Raw genomic sequence first — 12,500 nt, 5'->3', positions numbered from 1 at the left:
TCCGAGGTAGAGCAAATTAGATATTAAAGGACATTGTAGCTCGATATATGTATATGAATCACGGAAAAGTGATATGAACTTATATATATATATATATACATATACACTTATCTATATATATGTATATATATATATATATATATATATACATATATATATATATATATATATATTTCTAGGATTTCAGGGGGTGGGGGGCAAGTGCTCCCTCTTGCCCCTATATGCGGGCGCCCATGGTGAATATAACGTCTTTTTCTTACTTTTTTATGCATTTGAATAATTTACCTTTGGTGCAACTGCTCTTCATATCATTTAAGCATATACCTATATATACGCAACATGAATACTCGTATTACGTCCTTTCCTCAGACGGAAGATCAGCCATTTTCCATAACTCAATAATACAACTGCAATGTCTTACAAAAGCCGAACCCATACAATAAAGTACCTACACTCTGAGGAATATAGACTTATCTAAGGATCTATTTTATACCTAAACCAAGTTAACCGTAAATGTCTAGTGCTTTACAATAACTGACTCTGAATGAACATGAGCAACGCGAAAAATAAGGAGATGATGTCATGAAAATGACTAGAAAATAGCGGGCTGTAATACAAAAAGGAAAAATGGTTTGAAAACGCAGAGAAAATACAATAATACTGAAGATAAAATGACTCGAAAAGGAACCGGAAATAACAAAACTGACACGAAAGTTAACAGCACCACAGACGAGGAAGAGGAAGAGGAAACGGCTTGAAAATGAAGTGAAAATGAATGCATTTCATTTTCATTAAGGCCGAATCTCTCCGTCAGTAAAATGAAGAATTTGTGGACTCTGCAATTTCCGCGTGCGTGCCCGAGAGGCGCCCCCCCCCCACTCCCACCCCCCAACACCTTCTAAACGGGAGTTTGCGATTCAATTAAGTTTTACTGTGATTAAAAACAATTTTCTTCGAGACTATCGTAACGTAGATGATTATGTATAATTCAGACTATTGTAACAGAGATAGATTATGGTTTAAAAGCTCTGAAATTGCTTTGCATCCATTAAATGCTATTTGAATAAATTAAGAATTATGTTTTAAGCATATTGACCCTATACGTAGAAGTGGGAAATTGAGAGTTCATTGCTGATAATCTCTGTTTTTATAGAGATCAGGGGAATGACAATGAAAATGATGTAACGGAAATTGTGATAAAACAATTCTGCTACTGAATTCCTAGGACACCTATTTAGTTTAGATATGCCTGAAACTACTGTGAAACTACCAAGAGATTTCATTGATATGAATTTATTATTAATTTGAATTCTATTTTAAGTGAACTGAATTCTCTTTATCATCATCTATGGGTAATTTCGACTGGTAAAACAAAAAAGGTGAAAGTGAAAGAACCTGGCACAAAATCAAATTACGATTGCTGAGGCAAGTTGAGATACAAAATTTAAACTAACTTCAGCTTTTCAATCGTTAGCACAGGCCAACTGTAACAGATACAAAACAGCTATGAATTAATTTACACGAATCTTAAAACTAACTGAGAACTAATCAACTCATTTTGTTTCCTTACGAATGTCAAGATCGTGCCGCATGAGTTGTTAAAACTATATGTCCTATTAGAAAAATGAGGCCCACAATGCGTGCAAAGTAATATAGTAATGAAAAAGAAAATGGACTATATTTGCCTTCATGAATATTTTATGCACGTGATTCCAATGGAATGGGCTTAAATCATCTGTTTGGTGGTTGTTTAAGAATGATCAAGCTGGTTTTGTGTGAAGGCAGATACTTGATTAGGCACTGAAGGAGGTAATAGGCGACGATTTCTCTGGAAAATAAGCGATCTTCAACCGCTTCAAGTTCCAAGAACTTTTCCTCTCTCTGAAAATCTTTCAGGACATCACAATGCTAAGTTCTTTCCGTGTTCACTTATCAACGAGAACGGAACACCTTCAGTCAAGACCTTTAGATGTGCCCGTAATTGCGAAGGGCTGGAGTGAGTGACTGCAAAAATAAACAATACCGTTGATTAAATAGAATAGAGACTGTATGAGTTTGTTTGTAAAGTGTTTTTACGTTGCATGGACCCAATGGTTACTCAACAACGGGACCAACGGCTTTACGTGACTTCCGAACCATGCGAGAGTGAAGTTCTATAACCAGAAACACTCATCTCTCACACCTCAAAGGAATGCCCGAGAGTAAAACTCGCGGCCAACGAGGTGGCAGGCCAAGACCAAACCGATCACGCCTCTGAGGCGCTATCCTGTATGAGTTCGTTACTTTCCCTTTGGCCTCCAAAACTCGCTGGAACACAGAGTTTATAGGGGGTCGAAGGGTGGGGGTCGGGGGCGGCTTAAGTAGCATCTAAATTATAAGCGTTTTGCCTCAAGCTTTTGACACAAAAGCCTACAATGGTCTGTAAAGACTGGAGTGGTTCGGTGTGCGTGCAGGTCCTTGGTGCAGGTTGACGATCGACTCGACGATCGTTCACGAATCAGGTTTGGGCCACCAAAACTGGCTTCTTTCAGTAGACTTTGGCGGAAAGAGGCTGAACGATGTCTTAGGATCCCAAAAGGCCAAAAAGAATGGGGGCCAAAAGTACGAAAGACAACTTTATTTTAATGTATAGCATGTTTATCCCATCGATTTTCCAAAGCAACAAGGAAGTTGCAATACACCAAAAGATCTAAGGAAAAACACTTCAAGAAAATACTATAACAATGCTAAATTGTTTGTTATATATTACCAAAATTTTCTTAAACTAAACGAAATAACTTAGTAAAAACTGTTATATTACGGAAAATGCTAACTTTACCGGGATATTTCATATTGTACAAAATTATTCTGATATAACAGACAAAACTACTGATATTGAAGAAAAGCGCCCCGTGGTGCACCGTAGGCATTGCTTAAGGTTCTTTGCACCGTCCCTTCGACCCCCTTCCTGCAACCTCTTTCATTCCTTTTATTGTACCTCCGTTTATATTCTATTTTTTTCCATCTGACTTACCACCCTCTCTGACAATTGTTTCAAAGTGCAACTGCGAGGTTTTCCTCCAGTTATACCTATCAAACCTTTTTAGTGTCGATTCCCCTTTCAGCGCTGAATGACCTCATAGGTCCCAGCGCATGGCCGTTGGCCTAAATTCTATAATCCAATCAAATCCAATCAAGAAAAGCAAACAAGTCACTAGAGAAAGTATCCCGTTCGCAGACTCAGTGAATCTTCAACAAGTCTTTAAAAAGAGTGAAAATTAGCAAAAGTAATGAAGACTATACAAGATATAGACTAATTACAAACAATTACAGAAAATTGGAAATGTTTAAACTATTATATCAGAATCACCATAGACATGACATATATATATATATATATATATATATATATCTATATATATATATATGTCTATGGTGATTCTGATATATTAGTTTAAACATTGCCAATTTTTCTGTATATTATATATATATATATATATATATTATATATATATATATATATATATATATAAAGATATATATATATATATATACTATATTTTATAGAAAGAGGTCACTGAAACCTAGGTAGGAAAATGAGAATAATAGTTAACCTAAGAAATTCGTGTATCCTGATAATTACCAGTGAAAAGTAGGAGGATCATATTAAAAAACAATGTGGGTAAGATAATACATACAAGAAAAATGAAGCATATAATTATCAAACGTCGACTACCCTAAAAATGAAGCGGGAAAATGGGGATGAGATCCAACACAATGATGACGCTGAAAATGCCAGTGAAAAAAATAGGATCATACTGAAATAAAAATGAATGAACATATAAATAAAACGAAGAGGCCTGAAAAATGAAATGGGAGACGAAAATGACAATTAACAATATCTATGAGGACCATTCAAGGATGAACTTATTGAGCAAAGGAGGACGATAACTGAAAAACACAACGAAGACTGTGAAAAACGTAAACTGAGAAATGAGAACGAGTGGGAAGTAACACGAACAGTGAGAGCCATGAAAAACAAAAGAAATCTGAAAAAGAGAACAATGATATGAAAAGAAATGAGAGCAAAATGAGAGCCACTTACCGCCATAGGATAGTCGACTCCACGGACGAGCGGGCGAGGGCAAAGCGCCGCTGGCGGGGTGGGAGGTCTCCAAATTTCTTCCAGGCCGTCCAGCGTCTCTTTCGGTTAGATCTCCTTGCCAAGGATTGAAAAGGGAAGGGGAGAGGGGCGAGGAAAAATAGAGTGGGTAACAGGGAAAGGAGAAGAAGCACTCTACGAGGGTATATATAAAAAAGGGGAGTTCAGTTTGGGCCCCTCCACCTCTGACAGGCCTTCTGCGAGAGGCTAATTTTTTGGCTCCTCTTCTGTCTCCTTGGGCCAAGAACCTGCCCAGAAGGGACCGAGTTGATGATTTGCGCTTGATCTACGAGTCTGGCTCCTGTCGGGCTCCTCCTCCTGTCATCTCTTTTCTTTCTTAACCTCTGCTTTATTCCTCTCTACTCTTTTCTGAATAACTTACAGTGAGTTCACTTCCAGGCAACAGAACAGAATGATTTCAGAAATGAAAATGAAAAAAGCTACATGAAAATTATACTAACATCTCTTTTTTCTTCAGCTTTCTATAAAACGTAAAACACAAGAAATCACTAAAACAAGTCGTTACTTCATTTTCCTTTTTTTGTTTTCTTGTATGAGCACAAAATGTCAATGTCAAACCGTCAGCAAGCACTTCGCGTGGGAGTTCCAGCGAGAACCATATTCCAAAAAATTTAACTTTTTATTGGAGATTCCTTTCCATGAACGGCAAAATTCCAAAGATTTCAAAGCAATTCATCTCCAAAAGATTTCAAGAATTTCGTTTTGACTCTTCGCTAGAACAGTGTGATAAAGTGCTCACAGATTCCGTTCGCAAAAGGACACTTGTAATATTAACCATCACACAACTGAATTCGATGACAGATTCTAACCTTCAGCATAAAGATCATTCAAGGTTCCACAGATGATGTTTTATTTTAACATGAAAATGATCGTTGCCTTCGAAAAATAACCAAGACACTATTACCCTTCCACTTGATGATGATAAAAGTTAACAGCTGGTCACATAAAAATCCGGCCAAAATAAGGACTAGGTAGAGTCACCTCGCTTCATACACGTGAACTGGGAGTGGTAAGATGGTGGCAGATCCAAGCAAAACAAATGCCCGAATCTTCCCTGCAAGCCACTTGCTGCACCAGATCGTTTCTCCTACGAGTCCTTGATCTTTGGTTGAAAGTATCCTGTTACTTAGCAGCTGTCAGATTGCCCTCTCGCCAACATCTGTAAGGAGACAGAGAGATTATGCTATAGGAGAGACTTGGTTTAAGAGTTATTTAATTTTTTTTTTTGTGGGTGGGAGGAGGGTCGATGACCTGAGTTGCTGTTTTGTTATAGCTTTAAATTCATCAACCCTCAATACGTTTTTTGACATGTGAACATCTATTCAGCAAAAGATTACTTTGGAAAGTAATAACCTTGACTTGTTTCGGGTTTCTCTGGTAACCTGAACATTAATAAGATAAAGCTGCACATTTTTCATAGAAAAGAAAAAAATAGAAATCACTTTTCCATTCAACGACCAAATGGGAAGGCTAGCCCATATTTAGGCCAGGCTAGAAGTGGGGGAAAAAAAACTAGGGGGAAAAAGTGTGACTTAATCCAAGAAGAAGTTTTTGCAATGTAACACAAAGGTCAAAAGGATCTCGCTGGGACCTTTTGCGAGTAGTCTCAGATATCAGTAGCTTTGTCTCGGCTGTGTCTAATGTCACTGCTATCTCTTGTTCAATCGTTTGTTTATCTGTTGTTTTCTTCTTACTTTTTCTTGTTATTTACTTATTTTTGATACACAGACAGTCTACTTTCTGGACGATTTCTAGGCAAGTTACGGGCTCTTTACTTTTCCGCAATCTTGCATGACATTCAACGACAACAACAACAACAACAACAACAACAACAACAACAACAACAACAACAAACAACAACAACAACAACAACAATAATAATAATAATAATAATAATAATAATAATAATAATAATAATAATAATAATGTTGAAACTGAATGTCAGGCTGGCTCCGACAAGTCCCCATCAACATTTCCTGCTTCGAAATTTGAATCGCATTCGGTATGAAAACTGTGACTTTCATTTCCACAGTAATGATATACAGCTATTATTACAACTGCAATTATGATAACAATAATGATTTATCGCCAGAACACTCGAAACTCCGCCTAACAGCTGTGTCACTCGAATCCTTACGTAATACAGGCAAATATTTCTCTCATATTTGTGACTAAGAGGCACATGGGTCATAGAACTGGAAGAGAGAAACGTTGACATTTTTATATATTACATAGCAAAATAATCCTTTGATCTACTATTATATCAAGGTGTTACCTTCAAAGTATAATCGCCATGTCTATTAATCTTTGCACATGAGTAGTATAACCGGAAAGCCTAAAACAAAAGCATCGATAACTTTTATACATATTTATATATATGTATGTGTGTGTGCGTATACATATATACTACTACTATCACTATATATAGATATATATATATATATATATATATATATATATATATATATATATATATGTATGTTTGATTTTAAATCACGAAGAAATAAAAAAAAACGTGATGATTATACGAACAGAGTTCCAGCCACGAAGGAAAATTGAAACACTATATCCTTGAATCCACGGTAGAAAGGTAAGTGAAACTCGGGCTTGGAACAAGTACTTTCGTAGTATATTCTACATTTCAAGCTCACACGTGGATTTAAGGATATTCTCAAGTACGTGTTCCTTCGTGCTGCACTGGACATGATATATAAATAAAATATATATATATATATATATATATATATATAGGATATATATTTTATCTAATATATATATATATATATATATAGTATATATATATATATATATTATATATATATATATATATATATATTATTATATATATATATATAATGAGGTTGTAGTCCACCAGGAGAAGTCTATTTGCGTGTTAGTGTATATTTATGTATGTTTGGTTGTATAAACTGCTTATTCGTACGGGCTTAATGATAGAGTTACTAATACCTCAGTGCCATCAATTATTTATAAAACTTGTGTTTATTGTCATATTTTTGACAATTATGTTATCAACAGAACTGTTAAAATGAGAAGTCGTAACAGAAGCACTATGCTATTTTAATAAGTTATTACATGAGACTGAAAACACAGCTCTAAATAAAAACAATTTAGTAAAGTTTGTTAAAGGTAAGATTCAGAGATTAAAACGCAGCAGATCTAAAAGATAAAACAATGTAGTTTGACTACAGCTTCATTCAAGATCTAGTAACTCATATGCTTAAATTTAAACTTGATATTCAAAACGGGACTTAGAAGTTGATGAGTGTAATATGAATGATACGTACTGATTGCAGATTTTGATCCTCAATTCACCGATACTCTAAATATCCCTAAATTGATTCACAGTCCTGAATGGATATGGATTTTCCATTTAAAAACAGAGACCCCAAATTACTTATAAATATTCACAAACCCTTGATAAAATTGCTTTTAATCATACAGAGATTGCTGAGCACTTGAATATTAATGATGTAGATATTAATATGACTTGTTCGATAAACATATTCAGACCGATTAGAAATATGCTACAAAGATAATAGAATAAGAATTTATTGGATTAACTATGTTAAAGTGGTAAAATTTTGTATTAACCAATATTAAATTAAATTTGATAAAAATTTATAGGCAAAATTAGGTAGCCCATTGGGCGTTAATTAGAGCCGTAACTTTGATAATATATATTCACATTTTTATGAATCCAAATTCTAGCAAAACAACCCTTTAGAAGGTAGACCTAGCTGTGAGAATACATATTGATATACAGATGATCATGGATTGAAAGTTTTAGAGAGAATACTGGATGAGAGATTAAGAGAGATTGTAAAGATCGGGGAACAGCAGTATGGATTCATGAGGGGAAGAGGGACGGTGGATGCCATCTTCATAGTAAGACAGCTACAGGAGAGAGGCAAGAGGGAAACCAGGAGCTCTACTGTGCATTTATAGAAAGAGGTAGCTGGAGAGGTATGTGATAAGAAAATGCCAATCAAGCTAAAAGTCAAGATATATGACACATTGGTAAGAGCAGTGTTAATGTATGGAACAGAAACATGGGCTCTAAGAAGAAAAAGAGGAAGTAAAGCTTGAGAGAACAGAGATGAGAATGCCGAGGTGGATTATGGGAATATCGCTGCTCGACAGATTGGAAAATGATAAAATAAGAAGGGCAGGCTTAGTAAAGACTACAGAGGTGATAAGATTCACGATTGAGATGGTATGGGCATGTGTCAAAGATGGATGACGAGGAGGGAGTGAAGAGGGTTTGAGAGGAACCAGTTAAGAGGAAGAAGATCGAGATAGAGACAGAGAATTAGATGGCGAGATAAAGGGAAGGACGACATGGAGAGAAGAGGTTTGGTGGAGGATGATGCCTTTGATAGAAGGCAGTGAAGAAGGCGCATCAGGCAACAGACCCCTTAATGTAAGGACAACGGTGGGAAAGAAGATGATCTTTTATCTTTAAATAGCAAAGGTATATTAATCAAAGTGGATTCAGTATATCTCAGAGCACTGGAAGTTTCTAATATTAATAGTGACCCTTATAAAACAGGAGAGAGAGAGAGAGAGAGAGAGAGAGAGAGGGGTTTCCTATCCTCGTTCAATGAACAAATTGTTTGCATTTTTTTGTCACTATATTACCTTTTTCTCCTTTATATGATATTTTTTGTGTTGTTTAATAGCTGAGGATTTATTTCAATAAATTTTTTAAACACGAGCCACTGCCCATAATTTCTCCATGTCAAAACCTAATATTATTGTTCTGGAAAAAAAAGAAAAATATCTTTTAGAAGAGAAAGAGGCGATCAACTGAACATTTAAAGAAATGGAAATAAAGACAGCCCAAATACATTTCCATATCACAGAGACGATAGAGTGATTAAATACGAGAGAGAGATTAGATATACCAGATTTTGAAAAAATGGAGAATATAATAGAAACAGAGGGACTCGAGGAAGGAGAGCTTAGCGAAGGATAGGAAGGTTAGATACCATAAGTAAAAGAATAAAAGACCTTGACTGAAGGGAACACGACTGATAATCTCCAGTATGATGAAAAGCGTAGAAGTACTCAAGAATTACATAGGAAAAAGTTGCTAGAAACTTCACGGAGATGACAAGCATTGGGGCGGGATTCTGAGAGGATTCGAAACATCTACAAGATTAACTCAGACTCTGACACAGGGAGTGGAAAGGGTCTTTACGTTTTAGGGGAACAGAGGATTTACGTTCATACATACAGAAGAACAAAATAATTAACCGGAAGCTGCCATTGTAGGGAACACAAAAAGGGGATTTGCATATTCCCACCGAAAAAAATCACGAAGATCTATAAAAACCACAAAAACACCAGAAAATAAAAAAAAAAATATTTCAAGCGTCATGAAAATGGAAATCTGATTGTGGATAACTGGACTCATACCCAGTTGAAAAAATCCCATACCGAGAGCCGTATTTAACATTTCACAGAACAATAGCAACGGGCAAATGAAATCCCATTTCGAAAATGAACTTCTTTTTTGCATCATTCTCGGGGGAAGGGATCAAAGAAAAAGTGTTGTGAGAGAGGCGAGCCCGGGAGAAGATCAATCAGCCTCCGGAGAAAGGTTTACGGAGAATGGAGGGCGTCCCGATACCATCATTGAGACGCGAGAAACCTTTCCTAGGAGTAGGAGACGAAAGGTCGTATCGAGAGCTACTGAAAGCATTAGATTTTGCCTTCCTTTCCGGTGGGAAGAGCTCACAATACGGGCTCGAACTATTTATTATTTAGCTTTTATTTAGCTCACTTTTTTTGTCTGGTTGTTTGTTTGTCTTGGTCAAATTTTGTAACTCAATTTTCGACCTGTTTCCTTGGTCTGATGGACTTGAAATTAAATTTTTCATGGTTACTCAATCCCGGTGACAATACAACCTTGCTTGAACAGTAGGTCAGCAGTGACCTCTAGTGTCCCTACAGAGACCTCTCCCAGTACCTCAGGATTTGTATGAAACTCTTAAGATTTTTCACAACTTCTTTGAGTCGGTAAATAACTACAGATTTTTCATGAAAATGCAATAAAAAGTGAAAAATCTTTTTTGAGAAACCAGGACTTTTTTTTTTCTTTTACAAATAATGATGTCTAAAAAAAATAAGATCGTGGAAGATCGTGGGAGCCAAACATGGAAGACTATGCTACAAGAGATAAAAAATTATATTTCTTTTCTTGCAGCGTTTCTTTCCATGTTTGGCACCCACGCTTTTATTTTTGTAGATATGATCAACTGTAAGAAAATCCTAATGTGTCTCAAAAATTGTATTTTTCGCTTTTTTTGATGCATTTTAATAAAAAAATTTCTTGTAGATTATGCCACCATTTTTCCCTGCAGGATTAAAAAATACATGATTTCGACCAATCTATTTAGATTTTGAAACCTTTTTTGGTCACAGAAACTTAAAAACATGTTTTGACATTTTGGTTCTTTCGATTTCTCCACTTTTTTTTATCACTCGGGCTGAAAAGCATTAGAATCCGACCTCCCTTTTTAGATTTAGCCAATGATTTTCGTTTCAAGGGCTAAAAATATATAAGTTAGGGTTACTTCTTTACACCTTGCCACCTCTATGATAACTGGATCTTGAAATTATACGAATTCAACTTATCACTTTACTTAATACCACCCTTCTTTATCACCGGGCTGAAAAATGGTGAGTTTATCTTATTCTTATGAATTTTTCGCTGGATTTATCTGGACTTTTCCACTTTGTATAAAGGCCTGATACACTATTTCTCTGGATATTACCACCTTTTTTTGTTGTTGGGGCTAAAAAACATTTCAGCCTTTTTACTTATGTTTAGCCACTCGATTCCGGATTAACGGACTCACATATCCGCGGATTTCTCTCTAGAACATATATACTCATTATTCGCGGAAAATGAGCCTACTCACGGCATTTTTTCACTGAGAAGTATTCACTCATTACCTTACGTTCACATCATTTTCATGAATAAGTGCATTCTCTGAGATCAGACTATTAAAATACTCAGGTAGAAGCATTTTCACAAGTTATTTTGTGCTTGAACCAAAATAGCCAGTGCTAAGCGTTTTTAGAAGGATTTTAAGCATTTGCGGTTTTTAGCTCTTTGCAGGGGGTTGTGGTACACATCCCCCTTGAATACCGGGGGTAGACTATGTATGTAGTTATGTATGTATATATGATATATAATATATATATATATATATATATATATTGACTCTATATATATATATATACTATATATATATATATATATATATATATATATATATATATATATATATATATATACACACAAACACACACACACAGACACACACACATATATATATATATATATATATATATATATATATATTATAGATATAGATATACTATATATATATTATATAGGATATAGATATGTATACATATGTATAATGTATATATATATATAATATATATATATATATATATGTATATATATATATATATATATATATATATAATAATATAAGTAATATATATATATATATATATATATATAGTTATATATATATATATATATATATATATATACCTATTTCTGTTGATTTTGCCACCATTTTCGTTAGCAGGGGCTTTAAAACATACGAACTTGATTTATTTCTTTACCTTTTCCGATTGCCTAGGTTGAAAATATATACGATTTGCACCTATTATTCTAAGTTTTGTCCGCTTTTTTTTGTTAGGCTGAACATACTATACGATTTCAACGTAAATATTTAGGTTTTACCGTCGTTATGACTGAGATAAAAATATATATTCTTTAGATTTTACCATCCTCGATTGTAGAAGCTACTTTTTAATGGCAGTGATAAAAGTAAGTGGACTTTTTTTCATTTAGATTTTGGGAACTTAGAAAATTTACGATTTCGACGTATTTTGTTTGGCTTGCCGACAATTTAAAAGCATAGGCAATTATTTTGATTTTTTTTATGATAGGCGCTAAAAATATATGAAGTCGACATAGTACATACATGTTAATAGATTTTTCCACATTGTTTGATCGCAGGAGGCAAAGAATATGTAAGCTCTATCAATTCTTTGGAATATTTTTCCAACTTCTCTTTTTGTCAGACACTCTTTCTTAACATCGTTTAACCACTTGTTTGTCTCCCGCCACCTGTTACGACGCAGTTTTATTGGTTTAAAATAATTAATTAATTCCTTATTGAATTCTCTAATCAAGCTTATATCTATTTAATATATATGTATCGTGATCATATCACCAAAGTGGCCTCGGTCTGATACTTTGGATAAGGGTTCGAATCCTGCTACGGAC

The 12,500-nt window shown here is 34.8% G+C and overlaps 1 protein-coding gene across 10 annotated transcripts in view; it reads right to left on the bottom strand.

Annotated features, from left to right (window-relative positions):
- The window catches only part of LOC135220554 (zinc finger protein 385B-like), a 657,479-nt gene that overhangs the window by 206,166 nt on the left and 438,813 nt on the right, over nt 1-12,500 (bottom strand). For all 10 annotated transcript variants that reach the window (XM_064257760.1, XM_064257761.1, XM_064257766.1 and 7 more), the window contains one exon: nt 4,085-5,321. In XM_064257760.1, coding sequence (XP_064113830.1) covers nt 4,085-4,090 — 6 coding nt within the window. In that variant the 5' untranslated portion in view covers nt 4,091-5,321. The remainder of the gene's footprint in view (nt 1-4,084; nt 5,322-12,500) is intronic.

This window comes from Macrobrachium nipponense, chromosome 2 (assembly GCF_015104395.2).
Source record: "Macrobrachium nipponense isolate FS-2020 chromosome 2, ASM1510439v2, whole genome shotgun sequence".
NCBI lineage: Eukaryota > Metazoa > Arthropoda > Malacostraca > Decapoda > Palaemonidae > Macrobrachium > Macrobrachium nipponense.
This window is presented reverse-complemented; position numbering and strand designations above follow the sequence as displayed.